At 37.2% G+C, this 23,422-nt stretch overlaps 2 protein-coding genes and 1 long non-coding RNA gene across 3 annotated transcripts; 1 reads left to right on the forward strand and 2 right to left on the reverse strand.

Moving 5' to 3' along the window:
- Positions 1 to 2,971: 2,971 nt before the first annotated feature.
- LOC131691731 (uncharacterized) lies at positions 2,972 to 10,581 on the reverse strand. The gene is made up of 4 exons (XR_009305845.1): positions 10,424 to 10,581; positions 10,086 to 10,174; positions 9,880 to 10,031; positions 2,972 to 3,436 (listed from the first exon to the last, which is right to left on the reverse strand). It is a non-coding gene; the product is annotated as an uncharacterized LOC131691731 (long non-coding RNA).
- Positions 10,582 to 12,851: 2,270 nt separating this feature from the next.
- Positions 12,852 to 22,251, forward strand: LOC131689498 (28 kDa heat- and acid-stable phosphoprotein-like). Its single transcript, XM_058974620.1, has 4 exons — positions 12,852 to 13,021; positions 20,762 to 20,852; positions 20,915 to 21,285; positions 21,342 to 22,251. Exons 1-4 carry the CDS (start codon positions 13,012 to 13,014, stop codon positions 21,368 to 21,370), a joined length of 501 nt encoding a protein of 166 aa, XP_058830603.1. The 5' UTR covers positions 12,852 to 13,011; the 3' UTR covers positions 21,371 to 22,251.
- LOC131689497 (UPF0488 protein CG14286) lies at positions 22,247 to 23,189 on the reverse strand. Its single transcript, XM_058974619.1, has 2 exons — positions 22,724 to 23,189; positions 22,247 to 22,650 (listed from the first exon to the last, which is right to left on the reverse strand). The coding sequence occupies exons 1-2, from the start codon at positions 22,944 to 22,946 to the stop codon at positions 22,274 to 22,276; spliced, it is 600 nt and encodes a 199-aa protein (XP_058830602.1). The 5' UTR covers positions 22,947 to 23,189; the 3' UTR covers positions 22,247 to 22,273.
- Positions 23,190 to 23,422: the final 233 nt, after the last annotated feature.

Here is a 23,422-nt window from a genome sequence, read left to right on the forward strand (position 1 = left end):
GATTGAGATTGGATAAATTTATTGAATTTTTTTCAAATATTTTAGCAATACTTGATGTGATAGAAAATTGTTTAAATTTTTTAAAATTTCCGAAAAAAATGAAAATTTATGCAAAATCGAACGGAATATAACAATTATTCTGAAGTGACGTTCCCCTCGACCGAGCTACTGCTGCAACCAACAAGCGGCACGATTTGAAACTTCTACAACCGCCGCGGAAGCAAAAATATGCGATGCCGCTGATGTTTCATAACCTGAACACCGTTCGTCTGATCCTGGACGATACGATCCAAGAGTTTATCGGTGGTGTTTGTGTAAGTGTTCATTCATTTGCAATTTAATTCATTGACCATTATGTGCACTTCTATAGGACGATGCCGGTGTGACTGCAGCAAGAAGCTCGCTATCATCCAGTTCAGTTGTCACTATGCGACGGCCAGACGGAAGCTGATGCGTCACTTTGCAACGACGAGTGCTACGTGAAACTAGAGCAGAAAATAATTTAGCGAAATGTGGCAATATTCTCATAATACTGTCACCTAGTGACTAGAAGAAAATTTCCTTGTAGTCACTAAGTGACGTCACTGTGAGAATAGGGCCCATGACTGCGTGTTTACTGTTTACGCGTCAATGAGGACTCCGATGTGATGAATATTACTGGACGCCGCGATGTTTTTAAAATATATACTATGGATAGTTTATGGAAAAGTTGCTAGACTGTTAGCTGTATTTGTTCTACAGCATTACATATAATGGTATGGTGTTTAATGAGAAACAATTCATCTCCGCTATGACTCAGTCGAACTTAACATTGCACATTAAGTTAAAGTTAATAATTTAAAAAGCAAAAAACAACAAAAAAACGTTCAAACCCTTAACACATTCCCTCTAGTACAAATAATAATAAAAAAAAATCGCCATGCAGCAGATAGTTCCATTAGTCTCTCCAATATCAAAAATATTTCATATACCAGAGTCATTAAACAACTGGTTAAATTAATTTCAATGGTTAATAAAATTATAGAAGCTAATACTTCATTACAAAATTCTAACAGATTTACAACATTTTTGTAGAGCTTCCACTGTTAAAAATAAAATCAACAATCAAAATTAAGATTATCAACCGCATCACCTCATTTGCATCGTTTTTCTCAATCCTAAAGCCACCTTCATTAGTCACTTTCCATATTCCCTTAGTCACTTAATGTGACAAAATTTGACACCTGGGTGACATCTCTCACTTTAAGGTGCTTTAAGTGAGGTGACGAAGATTTCCGGGGCCCTATTCTCACAGTCACGTCACTTAGTGACTAAAAGAGAATTTTCTTCTAGTCACTAGGTGACGTGACTGTGAGAATAGGGCTCCCGATCACCATAGTCACCTGATATTTGTGTCACCGAAAGTGACCGTCAGAATATCCCCCAATATTTATACAGAAAAATTTACATATTATGGGTAAAATATACAATAAGCCTATTGAACATTGAGAAAGTGAACAAAATAAATATCGTTATTTAGGACATAGGGTGTTGAACCCATTTTCGCTATGTTTCTATTATCATACCACCCATTTGAAGCCGTTGGTTAGGGCAGTGTCTGCCATCTTTGTTCAACGCATTGAGTCAAATGGTAGCGCAACAATAGGGGCACTCGATTCGAGTTTTCGTTGCGCTCAAACACGAGAATTTCACTGTTTTCAGCGCATTTGTGTTATTATATTGGTTCTTAACAACGAAGCAAAGCTGTTGATGTCAATTTTTTCGCATTCCATTGATTGTAGACCGAGAAATTAATGAATTAGTGAGGCACCCTGCTTAGTATGGTGAAAATAGGCACTTTACCCTATCGAAAATTTTCTACTCAGGCTAATAGAAGTGTAATTTTCTTCGAAGTCAACCTTTTGTTGATTCATCACGTTCTTTGTCATCACGAAGGTTACCAAACATTCATAAGGAATGGATAATAAAACGCAAGTATCGTCAAATTTACAAGAAACTTTTATGAACTGTACCAAATATGAGCAACTTGTTATTCAAAGTAACTATACATTTCATACCTAATATATTATCCTTGTAGTATAGTGTACAATTGCCTGGTGGTAGATATTCTATTATCAGGAACCTATCAATGTAGAATGATCTCATCCCACTCCACTTTGTCAGATCGGTTTTCACCAGTACCAGATAGATCACGAACCTGCCAAAGGTATCTCGTGAAAGAACTACAAAATTTGTTTACGATTTTACTATCACAGGTCTGTTTCGCTCGAGAAACCAGTAATACCGGAATCAAATTCTGTATATCGGTTCTGGTGTAGCACTCGGTAAATCCAACCAGCGAAATGGCACTCTCGCTGTAGAAAAAGACCCCAATCCATGGTAGAATCACAAAAAGAAGCCGAAGTTTCTGTGCAGCGTTTTAGTCTGGAAGGTTCGATTACACAGCAAAAAAAATCTTGTGATATCACATCAAAATCGCTGCACATCGCTCTTTAGATAGAGTAGTGTGATATTACAGACTGAGTGCTATGTGAAACGATGTAAGTAAAATGATGTAATTAAAAGGATGTGTTAAAGAATGATGTATTGTACTCGATGCTATGGCGAACGATGTGATGACGAACGACGTAATGTCGAATGATGTAGAGGCATATGACGTAACGGCCAATGATGTAATGGCGAACTATGTAAAAGGTAACAACGTACACTCAGGTACAAAATAAACGCAGAGTAAAATACTGCTCCCAAAAACACTTGATTAAATCGTCTGAAATTTTATCAAATCTCATTATGTGTGGCAAAAAATGTCATTTTTTAATCCAATCATATTAAGATTTCAAAAAACTACAGATTATATCAAGCGTTTCTGAGACCAATATTTTAGCCAGCTTTAATTTTGCACCTGTGTAAAATAGATGGAGACACTAACAAAAGTATGAGAAGAGATGTGATATAAAAACCTTGATAGTAAGCTATATTTTATACTAAACCTAGCTATATTTTAATAATATTAATTACATTATTTTGATGAAACGGATAAAAAACTGGAGGCCATTTGGCCTGTTCCGTGAACATAGTTGCAGGGAGTGATTTTTCAAGATAACTTTGTCAAGCGGCGGTTCAAGAAATGTTGCTGGGCTTAACAAGCTGCTCAATACTAATTTTGGGACCATTTGACTACATTCCAGTGAATCCAGAATATGGCCCCAGAGAGCTCATGCTGTAACGGAGCGTTTTGTTGGTCAAATGATCGTTTCGATCCAAGCGACGGTTGTAGCACTTCGAAGTGGTCGTTCAAAGTAGTTCCTGGAACGTCGTCTAGTAGCAGTACTTGTCAGAATGCCAGGTAAACGTCGATTCAGGGACGCAGCTGTTTGATTGAAGTAATTGAATTCTTCTAAATGGGGTTCGTGCACTGAATTTCGATGTCATCATACTGAAAATAAAGGAAATAATATAATAGTTACTGTTAACGATTCGTCTGTCCGTCCGAGGTCGATCAGATTTTTTGAGATAAGCTGTGTGTGGTCGCGTCTTTCTTCACAATTGAAAATTTGAATATTTAAATATTCTTGTTGTTCATTTTTTGGTATACATTCTTTTAATTTTACAGCGTTGTCACTCCTTGAATTAGCCTAATATTTAATTTTTACCGTTATGATACAGCATGTTTTGCCTTTCTCAATAGAAAGGTATTGCTCTGAAAACCGATTTTTAAACGGAGGCCCGGAGGGCCGAGTGACATATACCATTCGATTCAGTTCGTCGAGTTCGGCAAATGTCTGTGCGTGTGTATGTATGTATGTGTGTGTATGCATGTGTGTGTATGTATGTGTGTATGTGCGTCTGTGTGTGTATGTGACCAAAAATGTCACTCATTTGTCTCAGAGATGGCTGAACCGATTTTGACAAACTTAGTCTCAAATGAAAGGTGCAACGTTCCCATAGGCTGCTATTGAATTTCTAATGGATCCGACTTTCGGTTCCGGAATTACAGGGTGGTGAGCACGATCACGCAGAAAATGTCGATTTTAATAAATTCTGCAATGAATGTATAAAGGTGAAAAAAAATCCAAAATATGACCACAACTGCTTCGATTTGTAGTATTAGGTCTCTAACATCCATTCAAAGTCTCTTTGGCCGTATTGGCTACCATCATCGGATGTAGGGGTTGAAGAAAGACGGAGGCCAGCTAGGGCTACGAGCAAAAACTCATCCCTACCTAACACCATATTCACACAATCTAAAGTTGAATGGGCCGTGAATTCCTTTGAACTGTTCATATCTCCTGGAAGGGATGGTATTTTTCCTGCACTTCTACAGAAGGGAAGAGACGCATTACTTGATTCCTTAACAATTTTCGAAGCAAGTTTAAAACTTGGTCACATACCAGAAATATGGAACCAAATTCGCGTTGTCAATAAGCCTAACATCTACCGTGCTTAAAGTTATGGAAAAGATAATTGATGAGCACATAAAATCAAAATATTTACAGCTAAATCCCCTTAGAAAATCTCAATTTGCATACCAATCAAATAAATCTACTGTCACAGCTCTACATAAATTAGTAACCAAAATAGAGAGCACTCTCGAGAAAAAAGAAATTGCTCTAGTAGCATTTCTTGACATAGAGGGTGCTTTCGATAACGCATCGTACAAATGTATGGGAATAGTATACCTTTCATTTGAGACTGAGTCTAGACTGTTGACGACAAGTGAAACATCCAACCGTATATCTTACCCTCCATCCATTGCACAGTGGCGGATTTCCCTAAAACCTGGCCAAAAGTCGAAAATGGTTTTGATTGACCTGATAAGGTACATACCATGTTTTTTGGGGCGCAGATTACGATTTTGATGTCAGATTTTTAATATTCAAAATGGCGGATACAAAATGGCTGACATTTAAATCTAAATATAAGTGAATTTTCACGAATGAAGATTTAATGGTTCCAGTGTATGCCAATAACGTTTATAATGTATTGACTTTTAAATGGTGTGTAGTTAAATGATAGAATATTTTGATATTGATTTGCACGCATTGATATGTTTGGGTGTCTAGAATACAAACAAATTTGCTTGCAAAATGCAGTAACTAAAAACGAATATGACAAAAACACACAAAAAAAGTGAAATTCATTAAGATTCGTAGTTTTATTTAAATTGTTTGACCAAGGATTTGTCCAAAGTCCATTACTACGATGAAGCGTTCATTTAATTATTTAATTTTATACTTGGTCAGAACATGCTTGTACTACTTCCTGGTATAGTTTTGAGGAACCACGTCTTGTTGTCATGCTTGCTGACATACTACGAGTGACAACCTTCTCACAAACAAATTTGCCAAGCTGGAGTGTACGCCAAGGTGAGTTATTTGGCCAAACCACGACTGGAGATCCCAGTATTCTTTTGTACTACTTTACTGATTATCGCTCGTAGTATCTAGTCATATTTTCCACCTTTAGATTTGTTTTACCATGCATGATCAAACGTTATAGTTTTCCGGTAACGTTTCAGCATGAAATTCATAAACGATTTTTGAAATTTGGAACACTTCTGTTAACCTTGTTCACGCAGAAGAATCAGGCCATTTTGAATCAACAAAACGTTTTGTTGGATCTAAAACGTGGCGAATGACTGTTTCAAACTGAAATGGGCGTTTTTCAAAAGCATGTATTTGGTTTAGTTCAACAAATACTTCTGTTTACATTTTAAATAGAAACATCGTTGAATCAAAATAAAATTTGTTAGATCTAACTGATCCCTTTGTTAAAAACCAACAGAATCTTTGTTTAATTACAACTAAATTTGAGTTGGTCTCTCCTTTGGTTGATACAAAAGATTTGTTTTTGTTCCTTCAAACTTGTTTGTTCGGTTAAACTTAATATGATTTTGTTGTTTCAAACGAAATATTAATAAATATTAATATTATCAACAAATTTTGTTGAAACTACTGAAAAGCCAACAAATGAATTAGTTGGTAATTTCAACCAACAGTATTGATTGAATCAAAGCTAAATCTTGTTTGTCACTCTATCACACGGGAAAATTGTTATTTAAAATCAATATTTGTTTATTTTTACTAAATTTTTTCTGCGTGTTGGTTTTCAATGTGAATGAATCATTTTGATCAAAATTAATTACGTCTTTTGCATTCCACTTTTGATAACTTTTGAACATGTTTATGAATCTCGATGAAATTTTAACCACTAACTACGCGATTCTTCCTGATCAAAGTGCCGTATTGTGCAACTCGCTACGACAACCAGATGGGCAGCAATAATTAAAAATACGAGTCCACATTTTAAACTGAAAATCTTATAATCCGTCACCGTCTCTACTTAATCAAAGATTACCCAAAAACGGGCAAATTCGGCAAGATTTGTATGGTGTTCCAAATGGTGAATCCTTAGAGGAACACAAATTGCCTTGAAACATACTGGACATACGTGGACAAAAAAAGTATTTCAATAATTTAGCAAAAGCGTGTGTTGAAACCGTCTGCTACAAAAGCGTGAAGGTAATTGACGTTTTCTATAGACAAACAAAATACTATCTTAAGACCTCAATACATATAAATAATGTACAAACCGTAAGCATAACTTTCCATTATTCCAAATATGAAATAGGAACTTTTATCAAAATCTAGTTACACTTGAATAATACTGATATTTCAAGCGGTCGACTAAAAATATAAGCAAAACGCGCGGTTTTAACTGATATCGAGTTTGTAGGAATAGGTCAGGTATTTGCTGGGAAATAGGTGTGATATTAGCTTGGGAACTTAGGAAGCTACGGCTATCCTAACACTATTGTATCAATAACTTACAGTATCTCTATTAAAAAAGCACACCGTTGGAAAGATCCCCCTGCCTCCTTCCAGGACGTCTACAAAATCAAAAAGACCAAAAATATAAACGCTGCCAATTTGTTAGTGCAAAGGGCCCCAAATAACTTCCCGCTACAAATCACGATTTCGAGGGCATACAACACCTCTCAACAGTGGTGTAGCCAGAAATTTGGTTTGGAGGGGGTTTTGATGAAAATCGCATTTTTTTTTGAAAAAAATGTTAAAATTTAATATTAGTTTGATAAATTATTGAAAACTCAAAAACATAAGTAGTCTAACAGATGTCATTCCAGTCTACAAACAAGAAGGATCAACATGGAACAGTTTTCAAACCTCTATAGATTATTTTCTTGTATAATATGTCAATGAAGTCAAAAATTGCGATCTTTTAAAGTGGGATAAATGATCTAAAAAATTTTCAACGTTCAAGATCACCTAATATAATAATCCTTGACTTTGAAGGTTTGACAACTTCGGGAAGTTATCAACATAAAACAGCGCCTGCTTTGATATAGAAATTTTGGTGATTAACTCTCATAGAGGTAATTATGGTGAATTAATTTTTCAAAAATATTAAGAGACATGGTGCCTTCAGCAAAGTTTTTGATAATGTCATTTCAAACAATTTTGTTGAAAATATGAAGACTACATGAATTCAACATATAGGGATTTAAATGGACTGGGCCTGCTATATTTCTTCTTAGTGAAGAAAAATTTAGGTGAAAACTATTTTTTTCTGCGCTACGGATAAAATTGTTTGAAACAATCATTGCGAGTTGAGAACACAAAACCTATAACTAAATTATGGATGGATGGAACTGAAACTTGCGTTTCGACTTAATCTCATCAGAATCCGACACTAACTTGGTGGACGGACTAAGCTTGCGCCGAATTGATGCTAGCTCCTGAAAATGGAATCACTCTTTGTGTTTTTGAGTCCTTTTAATATCTGGGCATTATTTGTTTTATATCCAGTTCCCTTATTTTTTGTAAGCTTCAAAGGCACCTTGAACGCAATGTGAATTTATTATTTAATTACCGCAGAAGAGATTTATCAAATACAGTAATTTCAGAATAGCTTGTTGTAAAGGTTTTCTACTACTATATTTCGATACTCTGAATATGTGGGATATTTATGTCTTTGACAAAGTTGTTTGAAATAGCACTTTCGAAAACTTTGCTGGAGACATTAAATCTCGACCCAAATTTGGTTGAAGAGTAATTCTTGTCTATAATTACTTCTAGGAGGATTAACCGTCAAAATTATTCTATCAGCAGATGAACAGTTTTACGTTTTGAAATTCTTCAATGTTACTTAACATCGAAATTTGGCAGTTTCGAATGAATGTAATCGTGACCGTTAAAAATTTATCGAGCATTAATTTTACTTTTCTTTATTAGTCAACCTCACAACTTGCAGTACTAGTACGTAGGACACAAAATTTTAGTACGCCATTCATTGCATCCTGCTAAGAGGCTATTCATATAGTTGATAAGACAACAAAAATCCAATGCTCATAAAACCAATCCTGACCTGCTAGAGACAAAATTACATCAGCTTTCAACTAGTTTCTGAAATGTTATTCTTGTTGTTAACCATATTGAATTGTTGTCTAAACTCTACACAATCTAAAAAAATACATTTTCAGCAAATGTTGAAATGTATGTAAGTTTTCGGTAAACAAGCTTATATTTTATATGCAATCAACCTATTCAAATTTAGATTCCCATTAGAAAAATTGTCTCTAATCCATATTCTGAAGCATCTTTCCAAAAATGAGCTCATAATAATTCAGACAGTTATTTTATTTTACATTGAAGTAATTTGACAACTATGGGATTTTGGCTAAGAGATAAGTTACAAGATCCCCTTCCCATAATTTTCCAAAAGTTGAACACAGTTCTCAATGTAGTGATCAAAGAATATTTTTCCAAAAATATTTTGTGGAATATTAAATTAAATTCGTCAGCATCAATTTTTTTTCAATCCAATTAATTTTGGTTTGGGGGGGGGGGGGGGGTTTAACCCCCAAACCCCCCCCCCCCCTGGCTACGCCACTGCCTCTCAACCAAAAATTCATCCAACTTAGACCAAACGATAACTATTTCATTTCCCCTGCATATTAAACTCCCAGTTGGCAGTTTCTAGCTTGTCAAACTAAACAAAGCAAAGCAAAAATATATGCAGTAGCTTATCAGTTTAACACTAGCCGGGGGAAACTTTACCGTATACCCACTGCTTTGCCACTGATGTGATGTGATATCCGATCCGGAATAATATTTGATGCCATCTGTACTGCCTATAATCGCAAGTCAGTCCCATGTAGATAGGGAATCCCATAGAACATGGGACTGACTTGCGATTATGGGCAGTGTAGAGCATAGGTATCAAGTAGTATATCTCGTTAAAAGTTATATATTATTATTAAGTACCGTCATTCTGCTTTACGCCAAAATTAGAGAACAATATTTGAGCTTGTAGTTCAAGGTTTATGTTGTTTTTTTGACAAAAGCAAAACATTCAACAACGTGACATTTTAACGCCAAGCTCAAATATCGTTCTCCAATTCTGGCGAAAAGCAGCCCCCAATGACGGTATACATATTATGTAATGAGATGACCAGAAGAGTAAATGAGCGACTCCCCCTAGTGTGACTCCAAGCAAACATTGTGCAATTACAGATCTAATACAACGCTTCTACTGGCAACAAGAATGGTTCCTGATTAGTTCTGGGACAAATAACGGTCCTCCTATTGAGACCTGTACCATCGTGTGGTTGTTGGCAATTGATAGAACAAATGCAAACAACATACGGCATAACATCAAAATGGCTCGATCCCATCGTCAGGCGAATCAAAATAGTTTTCAGACTCTACAACAAAGCTTTTATGAATCAGTTAATATTGTGCTTTTCACCGAAAATTAGCACACAAAATATATCCTATTAGCTCCATCCGCAAAGTTTAGAGTAAACATAAGGTAAAATACAGAACCTGTTGATTAGGAATCAGAGGCACCGTGCCATACCGTCCGAGGTCAATGTCCGAAGGAAGGTGCGTCACAAAGTCCTTAAATACGATGCGCGAATCCGGAACCCGCACAGCCATTCAGAACCACAAAAGTGCTGTTTGCTAATTAGAATTTTTCATTTTTTTCCTGAGCTTTTGAATGCATTGTACCTAAAAGCATAAATATTTTAAAAAAAATGGTTCCAATTAGTGGGCAATTTCTACCTGCTTTGTGAGTACTACGCTGGTACCACTTTTCTAGGTAGATCCCAATTTGCTTGTACTTCCAACGGCACCACATCCGGCGGACTCGGCTTGACGAAGAGTGGGATATCTCAAGTTAGTTCATACTTATGTTTTCTATTTATTATTAAATTTTCACTTTCCTATCCAACTACTCAATAACAAACAGAATTCTGGACAAAAAATGTAATGATGTGCAACTAGCACACATCTTTCCAGATTAATAAGATCTGAGCTAATTGCACTTCATTCAACTTTCCTGGATAATTTGCCGCACTGCGTTATTGAATATGCAGTGGAAAAAGTAAAACAAAACTTACCAGTTGTTTATTCTTTCCACCGAAAAGAAAATGCAGCCAACTTGTTGTCCAGAGGACAATTTAATGGCGGAACCGGGACGTGATAATATCATTATATACATTATATAAATTATATTACCTTTTTTATAATATTTAATGTCTTCGAGAAACAGGCTCACACGAATTACACACAAACTGAAGACTGACGAACGAGGGGTGGAATTTGGATAGTTGTCAGCAATACACTGAAAATTATTTCATGCTGTTTAATATAGCGATAATGCGTGTGATATCACAATAAAGTTGATGGAAAGAGTGATGTGCATATTTATGAATACGATATGGTGACAAACCGCGTAATAATACAAGTATGCCAAGGTACAATATCATACTCAAAAATGAATAATCTTTTAGTGAATTAATATTACATGGCTTTGAAAGGAAGAGATTCGTACATCATGTTTATTGCGATATGTCAATTTAAAAGCAATATCCAATAAAAATGATGTAATAATCTCAACACGTAGTTATCGCGTGATATTAGGTGATTGATGTATAATTCTAGCTATAACGGTACAATATTGTGTTTGTTTTATCATTACGTCTAAATTCCATGCACATCGGTGAACATCGCATCGGCTATCATTACAATTCTTTTTGCTGTGTACCTCAGGAAGTCTTCTCTAGATCAGGTTACTGTGCAAAAAACCATCAAATTGCTCATTACCGGAAACTCAAAATATCCGAACAGAGCCGTCACCAGTTGTCATTTGGTTTCCTGTATGCTAAACACAGTCAGATATTAAATTGGGAAAGTGCGTTGTCTTCCCAGCAGCGATTAGTCGCATACTATCGCTGTCCGTGGCATTCATCATATGACTAAGAGCTGAAATGAAAGTAATTTTCTTATTAATTGTCAACCTCATGTTAGTATTTTTTGCCAAATAATTTCTCTTAAACTCACCAAAACAGCCGTACAAGTACATTTCAACTGATCTATTGAATACTTTACGCTGACGTCACAAATGAACTGAGTGTTCATTTTTGACAGTTCGCTTGTACTGTTTACATGGACTTAGAAAAATTCTTTACGATTTTCTTCGAGCGAATCTAGTCGTCCACAATTTTTTCTAAGTCCATGTAAACAGTACAAGCGAACTGTCAAGAAAAGTGAGGTTAACTGTGCCAGTAAAGAATCTAATAGGTTTTTCATTAGCTCGAAGTTTTGTTTATTTATTAATATTGATTGCCAGGTTACGCAAATCACACGAAGAAAGCCAAAGCAGTGTTGCTCGAGAAATATATTTTTCATCCGTCGCGAGGGGTGAGTCAGTGTATGGGTAACTGGCGGTAAATTACTCGCACCCTTTTATTTCGTCATATTTCTTAGAGTGGGAGGTCGTGTCGTTGGTAGTACCGCAAAAATGGATTATAAGATCACCATTCCCCTTATAATATGCCCTAAAATTTGTTCGAGGAAATCGGCATTTTTGAATGGTAACGTTACTTAACGACCTATTCGGCAAATGGTACAAGTGGCGCTGACCATAAGTGGAGTAGTCAATATGATTGCCGGTAGCGTTGATTTATCGTTTCATTAATGATAAAAGGAAACTTCAGGGAATGGTTTTTAAGGTCCAAATACCATTGCGGTTATCTTACAGGAATGGTCACCAAATATGCGGGTATGCCCCCGTTAATTGCAAAAATCTATGTGTAAAATCAATAGGCATAACATTTACTTTTTTTGAGTGTAACAATCACAGCAGAATAAACGAGACTGAAATGAAAAATAGGCAAACTCTGCATTTCACTAATTTGAAATTCAACTTAACGGTTTTTGGTTACAAGCAGGCCATATTTTTCTGCGTGTACCAAAAGTGCGGACCAAAGACTTCTACTAGAAAGATTTTCGATACTTTGACAGATATATTGAGATATCTGACGTTTAAAATACGCACACTGAGATCTCGCATTTTTATACTACCGCCCTCCCCTTAGGCCAACAAGCAGTTTGTTTTCCTCCCAATTCGCAGTGCAAATGGTTTGTTTTCCTCCCAATTTAAACGTCAAAACGGCACAATACCAACGCAGCTGGATAAGTCCATTGACTTATTTGACGTCTAGGACACCAACACAGTTGCAATGTGTATAGACAACATACATATAACGCTATGTTTTCAATTCGCCATCTGATTTAACCTCATTTGGCAAAAAAACTACCCGATTTAACCTCAATCTCGCACTGACACCACTCCACATAGATTAGTCAATACCGGAAGCAAAACCGAGGCGAAAACAATGGGAACACCAGCGACAATCCTATTCTAGTGTTCTGTATCTATACTATTCGACCCGTTCATCAGGCCGATTGAGCTCAACAATTTTTTTTGGTTCGTTTCCTGCCTTTTATATCGACCTTGTTGTGACCAACTGTTATCACTTTGACGTTTAGAAAGCTTTGTGCGTTTTGTGTCGCTTTGCTCACGTTCTTTCTTTGTGGAAAGAATCGAATTTGATCTAATTTAGTCAAAATTGTGCAACAATTCGTTTAGTAGTGTGAATTATTGCTTTTTAAATTCAATCAGTGAAATTGATATTTTTGTGCAATGCCAAGAGGTAAGCGACGTGTATTAGCTGGGTTGTAAAAGTGCTAATTTTATGGAGCACTGCAAAAAAAATGTTTAACCTCATCTTGTTGACATATCGGAGCTGGTTATTGTAATTTTATTGAATACGGTATTGTGTTGGTTTACACCTAGTATCAGGACAAGGAAAATTTCTTATTCATATTTAATTTGCTTTGGATATAAGTTACTTGATTAGAGCATATAAAATTTGAGTTAGAATGTAGCATAAGCTTAGTTTAGCCTTATTATTGCATGTTTAAACGCGCCCTGTCGATGCTCTTGGTTGATTGGCTAATGGAAGTGCACTCCAGCTTGATATCCCGTGCACTAGCACACTTTTGTTACTGGATGTCGTATGGATGGGGACAATGAAACTAGTGGAGAGTTCCTGTCGGCCAGGTTGTATGTTCTGCATGATGTAGCCAGGTAGGGACTTCTCATACGCCCGTTTCATGAAGCAGTTTTCTCAAAGACGGTAGTTAATCGGCAAGTCGTATCCAAGGAAGGAGTTCCCCACTGCAGCTGTTGTGTCGCGACGACGAGGGTTATGCACGAAACGAATGGCTGATTTGAAACATCGGTGTAACTGATTACGTAGAGCAGCTGACAATTAGGGATAATACACAACGTCGCTATAGGTGAAAAATGGAACCACGACAGCTTGCACAAGCTTAAGGTTGCACAGAGAATGCGCAAAATTCGCAAACGAAAAAAGCAGTTTTTTTCCACACCGTAAGTCAGATCTTCATAAAAATCAATCAGCGTATGTAGAATGTTGTTACAGTACTGCTGTTCCCGCTACATAAACCACGCCATCGTTTGTAAGTTGCCTTAACGTACAGGAATTGTCAAGACATTCATCAATGTCGTTGACATAGAAATTGTATAACAGAGGGCTTAGACATGAGCCCTGGGGAAGGCCTATGTAACTAAACCGTGATGTCGATAAGTCACCATGCAAAAAAGGCATGTGCTTTTCCGACAACAAGTTTATTAAAAAGTTGTTTAAAGTCACTGATGGTTTTCAATTGATTGACACCGGTGTAGTGAAGTGCACTGGTTTTGAACTTTCTAGCAGAAGTGTCAGTGGAACATACCCAGTTTTCTGCACTTCTGCTAGAAAGTGCAAAAACGGTGCACTTTCAGTGCACTCCACTACACCGGTGTCAATCAATCGAAAATCCTATGAAAGACCATGCTTGTGCAGCTTCTCCGTAAGACTGTTGATAGAAACTTAATCAAAAGCCCTCATTATATCTAGGAATACTGATGCCATCTGCTCTGTGCTAGCATAGGCCATTTGAATTTCGGTTGAGAGCAACGCAAGGTTGAAGCAAATGGTTTACTGTCAGATACGTCCCTTTGCCTTTGCGAAAGCCAAATTCTGTATCTGACAGTAAGCCATTTGCTTCAACCCGGAGGCGTCGAGGCGGGATTGGATCATTTTCTCGAACAACTTCCGGATACAGGACAGCATTGTGATCGGTTGAAACGATTTGTGGTCGGAGGCTGGGTTTCCTGGTTTTTGGATGGCGACCTTCACTTGTCTCCAATCGTGTGGGACAATGTTAGCCTCAAGATACTTATTAAATAGGTTCTCTTGGCAGAGTCTGGCAGATTCTTCAACAAATTGAATGTGATTCTGTTTCGCCCTGGAGCTTTATTGTTACACTACAAGAGAGCAAGTGAGAATTCCACCATCGAAAAAGGTGTTTCGTTCGCATTATCATGAGAGGACGCGGCGCGGTAGATCTGTGCCGGAGCGGAACCCGGAGAAACCTTCTTGGCAAAATCGAAAATCCAACGGTTTGCATATTCCACGCTCTCGTTGGTACAGTTTCGGTTTCGCAAACGCCGGGCCGTGCCCCAAAGAGTGCTCATCGATGCTTCTCTTGTTAGTCCGTCAACGAACCGGCGCCAGTAACTACGTTTCTTGGCTTTCATCAAACTCTTCATTCGCGTTTCTAACGTCGCCTATTGTCGATAGCTGGCGGGTAGTCCATCGTCCTGGAAGGTTTTATACGCGGCGGCCTTCTCCGCATACTCGTCTGAGCACTTTTTGTCTCACCACGGATTAGGAGAACGTTTTTGTATGCTCGCGCCGGGTGCTGGTTTAATCTGAGCTTGATTCGCGCCAAGCCACCTGAATTCACGGTGGCGCCACGGGTAGATTAAAATTGTGGTAGAATCCTGTTCTTCGCATAAAACTTTTTTATATCATATAGTCCCTGATTTTCGAATTATTATACTGCTTCTTTTTGAAAAAAATATATTATCCGCTGAAATGTATGGTTCACAACTCCCCACTTTACATATCTTCGAAAAATGCGTATCTCTATCGACACACTAAAGTTTTATTCAATTTTTTTTTTTGGCGATGAAAGCCAACTGCCCAAGGAATGTTTTGCACTAATTTACTTTGAAATCAACTACATAACGAGACTCCACATACCACAAATACAATCGAGCAAAAAAACTTCTTGTTTAGTGTATTTATTCGCTAGTTACTTAAACATGAGTTAATGAAACGCTTGCTAATAAGAAAATGACGTTATGACAGTGGAAACATTTAAAAGTAGTTGCCACATTTTTTCATTTATTGCTTAGTTCGCAACTCCCCATGGTTCGCAACTCCCCACCGTCCCCTACTATTTGTCTCATATCCATTTCTTCGTTATTTTTAGGATGGTTTTCAGTGGATTACAGTATTTTAAGGCTGGAAAGTCGTTTCTCACGATATTATATCGTGAGCACATGTACAGTAAGTGTTCCAGGTCTTCCCTTTCTTCACAGTGGTCATTTTCTTCCTCTTCCGGGTACTTCCATTATTTAAAAGTATTTTATACCTTTTTCCGTAGATTTAGTTGTGTATTTTGTTTTCCAGCTTTCCCATATTTTTTGCCAGTGCTGACCAACGTTGTAAAGTCATTTTTTCCGTGAGTGGTTGATACTGCTAGTATGTCAGTTATTTCGTTCCTTTCTATTCCTTGATGCCCAGGGATCCACTGAATTTTGATGTGCGGACTTCCTTCGTGTTTTAATTCCTTTATTATGTCCCAGGCTATGAAGTTTTCTTCTAACGTAGGTCTGTTTAGCAGGATTTGACAGGCACTTTTAGAATTCGTAAAGATGAAGTCCTTGGTGTAATTTTGTTCATCAAGGTTCTTACTGCGTTATCTATTGCGAATAGTTCTGCGTTCGTTATGGAGTATTTATAGCTGATTTTATCTTTTTTTTGTAGATCTCTCCCGTGCATTACGTTATCCGCAGTCCCTGCCTCGGTCTTTGAGGCATCAGTGTAGATCTCTGCATAGCTTTTATATTTGTGTTCCTTTGTCTGTGTGAAGTGTTGTTTCCATAAATCGGCGCTCCACTGTGTTTTCCTTCGCTGGTCTTCTACTAGCTTCGGCTCAATTCGAAAGCTGATTTGTCTACTCGTGTACTGTTTTTGCCTTTCTCAATAGAAAGGTATTGCAATTGCTCTGAAAACCGACTTTTTAACGGAGGCCCGGAGGGCCGAGTGACATATACCAATCGATTCAGTTCGTCGAGATCGGCAAATGTCTGTGTGTGTGTATGTATGTGTGTGTGTATGTATGTGTGTATGTGCGTCTGTGTGTGTGTACGCGAACACAATCTCACTCACTTTTCTCAGAGATGGATGAACCGATTTTTACAAGCTTAGTCCCAAATGAAAGGTGCAACGTTCCCATAGGCTGCTATTGAATTTCTAATGGATCCGACTTCCGGTTCCGGAATTACAGGGTGATGAGTACGATCACGCAGAAAATGTCGATTTTAAGAAATTCTGCAATGAATGTATAATGGTGAAAATTTTTCCAAAATATGACCACAACTGCTTCGATTTGTAGTACTAGGTCATTAACAGCCATTCAAAGTCTCTTTGGTCACATTGGCCACCATCATCGGTTCCGGAGCCCCGGCGGAAGTATCCAAATTCAGACTAACAGTCACATCGGTTTCTCGGAGGTGGCTAGACCGAATCAACCAAACTTAGTCTCAAATGAAAGATGTTGCGTCCCCGTAAATGGCTATTAAATTTTATCCCCAGCCGACTTCCGGTTCCGGAGTTACGGGTTGTGGCGTGCGATCACATAGCAAATTGTGATTCAAACCGATACCCCGATGGAAGCAAAAAAGGTAAAAATTTCGCTAAAATGTCTCTCAAATAACTTAACTTTGCAGTTCTAGGTCACCGACGGCCAAACAAACTTTCGTTGACTACATTGACCACCATAGACGGTTCCGGAAGTGCCCGGGAAAAGCGGCCATCTTTCATAACTAGCAAACTCATATCAGTTTCTCGGAAATGGTTGGGCCGATTTTCACAAACTTAGTCCCAAATGATAGCTATATTATCCCCACAGATGTCTGTAAAATTTCGCACGGACCGCTTGTATGGTTCCGGAAATATAGACTGAACGGTCCGGTCACACATGAAATTCCCATATAAGCCGGAACTCAAATTTTTTTTCAAAGGGGGGACCCCATGAAATTTCAGAAATCGAATTCGTATTTTTGATGCCAAACATCTTTAAAATGCATGAAACGTCGAGATTTTATGTTATCACGAAATTTTTTTTTTTTTAAATCGACTTTTTGAGGACTTTGCCGATTTCGCACCTTTTTTCAGTTCAATATTACTGTGGCTGTTTTTTCTTTTTCAAAATTTTAGAACTCGAATGATGATTTATTTTCCTGTATATAGTTGTCATGTGATGTACAATAATAAAATGTAATATATGCATTTAAAAGCTTTTAATGAATATAAACAACGCACACATTCTCGTGATTCATGATTGAGAAAGGCACAATTGCACCGCTAGGTGGATTAAAATAGGTTTTTATTTAGATATGACATATTTCTGTCTCTCTGATGTACTTGGTGTATTACATCTGTATGTTTTGATGCTATGGACGTTAGATACGATCCGTTTACTCCCTCTTGTCTCTATGCTTCTTCGACGATTGGTTGTAGTTGGTTTTGGTGGTAAGAGCTGAGCCTTTCTATCCGGTCCTTGATTGATAGTTCGACGAGAACATTTCAAATGGGCCGATAAACAAAACGTAAACAATTCCGGTTAATACTTACTTCAAATGGACACTAACAAAGCTTTATACATACCTTAAATAAGCCGATTCTGAAACCTAGCTGTTGAGGAAATAATGGATTATCGAAAAGGCACATAAGCAAAATAACTCGTTTTGCTTATGTTCCCTTTCACTTCCCCTCAAAAATTAACGGCTCATAAACACCAAACAACAAAACGGAAAAATTTGTTTATGGGCCCTTTTTTTAATGAAAAAGACTATACTTGAAAAGGGAACAAAAACATCGCAACACCAAGAAAGGGATCAAAATAAACGTCACATAATCATTTGTTGTAAACAAAAGGGCTCACCCGCACGCACTATAAGCTAACGTCTCGCCGAAAAGGGATTATGGGAGAGGGCACAAAACCAGTGCGATGTTTCAAAAGGGACCAAAACATTTATCTACAAAAAACGTTCAAAATACAATTGTTTTAATAAATCTGTTATATTATTCGGAAAAAATGGTTAATTTAACACGGCATTGAGTTGTTTGGTACTTAAATCAAGCTCCTGTTCATAAATGGGAATATAAAGTACGAGGTGATTTTTCAGACGCCATTTTCTCAACATGAGCTTATTGTATATAATGCCTTATGAAATGTTGACGTCGAGTTGTCCTGTTTCTATGTGAATGACATGGATTGGCGTTATTTTTAAGTAGCCCATTGCACATATCAGGTACGCCTTATTTTTGAGCTGCTTGTGGCTCTCGAATATTTGAATTAAATGCTCCTCCCTATATTTGCGCTCCATATTCAAGCTTGCTTCTTATGACGGCATTTCCTATTTTTACTAGTGTCTCTGTATTAGCTTTCGTAATTCGTCTGCTGAAAATTTTTATTATTTTGAGTTTTTTTTGCACCTTGTTTCTTGCTATCTTCTATGTTTTTCCTGAATATAAGGGTACTGTCCAATATAATTCCTACGTGTTTGTGGGTGTTGTGAATCTCAATTTTTTCGGCTGCATTTTTTTTCTTTAGGTTTCAGAGTGAATTGCACTGCTGCACACTTTGATGGATTGATCTTCAGTTGCAGAGTTCGTATCTTGTTCGCGAAGTTTTCGAGAAATCTGTTGGATTTGGTTTCCATTTCTTCTAGTGTATCTCCTGTTACGGTCAGTGTGAAGTCTTCCGCGCACTGAATTAACTCACACCCTTCTTCATCGACAGAATGAAGATGCGTTGTGTAGATGTTGAGAAGTGTGAGAGATAGAGGACATAATGGGGCAATCCTTCGTTATTTTCTTTTTTTATGTTCCCTTCCCTAGTAACAATTGAGGTTTCATGGTAGTTTTATAGCCACTCATAAAACTTAGATTGCTTTTATAGCATGCTATAAAACTTCAATTGTTACTTGGGTTCGATGGTATTAAAAGACATTTTTGTAGGTGTGTAGCCATGATATCAGTTTTTTTTTTTTTGATATACCCATTCTCGTCATCTCGTTTATCAGCACTTGGGTACGGTTGCTACCCCTCCGGGATTGACCCAGAGACTCTGGTTTTCGGGAGCAATCTCCAGGCTTCCGGTTTTTACATCAGTATCTCCGGGTTTGGTGGGAAGAAGCATAATTTTATTTTTTTTTGGAATTAACTGATTCTTTACAAAATATTTAAAAAGTCCAAGTTTACTCTGTTTCAGATTTATTTTGCCCGACTGACCCTTGGTTTCAAGGTGGTGAAGAAGAGTTCACCAAATATTGCTGATTTCTTTCACAAAGCAATGAAAATGAAAAACAATGCAAATTTACTACAAATTTAGAAAACTTATATTTTATGTTACAATTGAAATGTTGCATCCCACCATGTCGCTCAAAATGATGTAAAAAGGCTATTTTGCTGCAATTTTACCAAATTACTTCACTGTTAGTTGTGCTTATCACCAGCTGTAGCAAGGTACGGCAGATTTGTTTTAATCCATCTGACTAGATCAACATCAAACGAATTCTTCAGATGTTGTTGCCACTCCTACAGCGACCCTTAACTGTCGTCTAGGAAGGTAAGTTTACCCTCTTTGTTACGACCTCTGGTGATGAATAACCGACACCACATAGTGCTTCCCATGTGATGCCGAATCCCCGCCTCCTTTGCTCTCCTTTTCCTGCACACTCAATTCGTCTCGGTAATTTCCCAACAGCTGTGTAGTCAGCAAATTTAGAAACTGATATCTCAGTAAAGTGAGATCAGTTCCCGAGTCTCAGCACTCAAACGTCACTTTTACTGAGACTCAGCAAAAAATAATGTTTTCTGAATCTCAGCTGTTGAGATTTTGGCAAAAGATACCAAAAAGCTGAGATGTGGCAGAAAAAAATTATGTGTGTGTTAGTTGTGGACGGGAGCAATGCTCGTTCGACTTATCCTCCACAGCGAGAGTAGTCGGTTGTTTTGTATTCTTGGCACTTAGTCAGGGAAGTGAAATACCACACCGATAAAACCGTACTCAAACGTGAAAAATTTTCAGCTTTACTTTAAGTAGTAATAAAAAGCGTAATAAATAGTAATAAAAAGCGATTAAAGTGCTCTAAAATTCAATCGCTTTGATTCCAATTTCTGTCTAGTTCCACTCAAAATCCACACCTTTTATTTACGAACTGTTTGTGATTTTCTTTTCTGTAGGAAAATACGTGAACCATAAGGGACGCAACCGTCACTTTACTAGCCCTGAAGAACTGGAGGCTGAGCGAAAAAATGAGGAACTAAAGAAAAAGTAGCTATGTGGAATATCTTCATTCCATCCGTATAATATGCGAAAGTATCTAATCGTTTCAGATGGAGAGAAACGCATCAGGAATGTTCCGACGATGATGAGGAAGAAGCAGGGAGCGAGAAAGGAAGTGAAGATTCCGAAGAAGAATCTGATGAGGATGATAATAAAGGGGCTAGTGCATTGATTGAAATCGAAAACCCAAACCGCGTTCAGAAAAAGGCGTTCGTGAAAGCTGTCGATGTAGACGAAGAAGATAAACCCCAGCTGACACGCAGGGAGCGTGAGCAGCTGGATAAGCAGAAGGCACATGCGGCCTACATGAAACGACACGCGGAGGGTAAAACGTCTCAAGCTAAAGCAGATCTTGCGCGGTTAGCCATCATAAAACAACACCGAGCGGAAGCTGCCGCTCGCCGTGACGCTGAAAAAAAAGGTATATTTCATAAAGACGCCTGTGGATTCGATTTAGGACGTTTTTTTTATTTTTAGCAAAAGAAGCACCGAAGGGCGGTTCGTAGGATTCTTGTTTAGCCTAAACATACATGTTATGTGATTCGGTGGTACAAAGAATATCTTTATGCACGTCATCTCGACATTTTTTTAAAATAAAGTTTAATGTACCATCTACACTATTCGTTAGTATTCCACGCGAAACATTAAAAAACGTTTAATACAATGGATTAAAAGTTCGCTAAAAGGGAAGTTAAGATATCAATCGAACAAAATCACAATCCTGTTTTGGTGCAGTGGTAATTTCTGAATGTCCTCGATTGGCTGACTTATTCTAGTTGCAGTTGGAAACTGGAAAATCCAACCAGCGACAATCGTATTTTCTTTGGCTCTAAACAATGGAATCACGTCGGAAGTAGTACGCTATATTTGTACAATTATGCGCTATGAAGCGCACTACTTCCGACATCATGGATTAGCACTAAACAAGAGAAAAAACGATTGTCGTTGGTTGGGTTTTCCAGGTTTCAACTGTAACGATAATATTTCGACTTTAATCTGCGTAACTTCTATATAAACTGGTTTAATAGAGACGTTCACAAAAAACTTAAACGGTGTGGATAATTACAACAGAGTGGATACGATAAGGATGATTTTAATTTCAGTTTTGTGAGGTTACATAGGATGATATTCCGTGTAAGTGGTATATCGTTTAGACAAGATATAACAATTTTGTAAAGGATAAGTGATTGACCGTAATACTACTGTTTTCTCAAAAAAAAATATTTTTCGGATTTGTCTTTCCCAAGCGATTTGTCGAATACAATTAGACGCAAGTCACAGTTGGCATTAGTTAAAAAATTATAACGTAACTAATTAAAGCCGACACAAATACACGTAAAGGAATATGGGCATGCCATGTAATGGTAAATAAAGGTCGTTACTAATATTAGATTGTTTTTATTATTACATTACTGGTTTTCCATGGAAAAATTAAATTTGAAAGAATTTCCGGACGTTGTAACTATTTTGAGTGTAGATATACAATCTGGTTCCGTTTTCAATTTTTCGTCGCTTTCTGATTGCTCGTCTGTTATCAGTATATTAGAGAAATTTAACCGAAAATCATTTGTACTATTGAGGGAAGCTGCTTTCTTAACAAAGTGATATTTCGGTTTATTTTTCGTGACATCGAATTTCACACTTTCCGGATTGAGAGCCATTGATTTCTCTTCCTCGGCCATCTTTGTTCGATAATTCCCGAAGTTTGTTCGCATGATTTGACGTTTTTTGACCAACGGTTGGTTGGGGGACTTGAGCAAATTAATCAATTTTGTCGTGTCTACCACTAAAAAGAAAAATAATCATATTTGCAAAGTGTAGAAGTCAGTTGAAACTTTTTTAGGCAAAAGACGACTGACTTTTCTTTTTATTCTCTTGTGTGTGAGGAATATTTAGTGAATTCTCCAACTGTTGAATACACCAATATAGCTCCAACTCGAATTGCTCATCAGGTCCTCTTGTACAGATTTCTGTAACATCGCTGGTTGAGACTTGACTTGCAGGAATTGATCCACTCGATGTTTTTGGTATAGACTTCAGTTTTCCGGTATTCCGATGTAGTTTTGCTTTTGGTGGTGACATTTTTCAAGTGAATCTAAAAACTCAGTTTTTAGTGGAAGAAATATAAAAAATAGGAAATAGAAAGGCTAAGGCCGTAGACAAGACGGCGAAATTTTTAACTTTTGGTTAAAATTTGACACTTTTAAATTTATTGGCAAAATCAGCGTTTTTAATTATAATCTTTCAACAATTTTATGCAAAAACACATTGAAAACGTATAATCACACTTTTCTTACAATGAGAGTTTGTTTACTTTTATTCAGTCAGTAAAATTTAATTCAAGCATGATTTTTGAAAACAGCGAAACTCGCACTTCACCCAAACAGAGAAAACGGCGATGACATTTTCGAAGTTTTGTTTTAAATATTATTTAAAAACCATACCGATTTTTACACCAATTATTCGTCCAAAATGCTCACCAAAGACGCCTTTCCATTGAATGGAACGAACATTCGCGATCAAGACATTTAAAAGAGCGGATTGAAGAAAAATTATAG

This window comes from Topomyia yanbarensis, chromosome 3, assembly GCF_030247195.1.
Source record: "Topomyia yanbarensis strain Yona2022 chromosome 3, ASM3024719v1, whole genome shotgun sequence".
Taxonomy (NCBI): domain Eukaryota; kingdom Metazoa; phylum Arthropoda; class Insecta; order Diptera; family Culicidae; genus Topomyia; species Topomyia yanbarensis.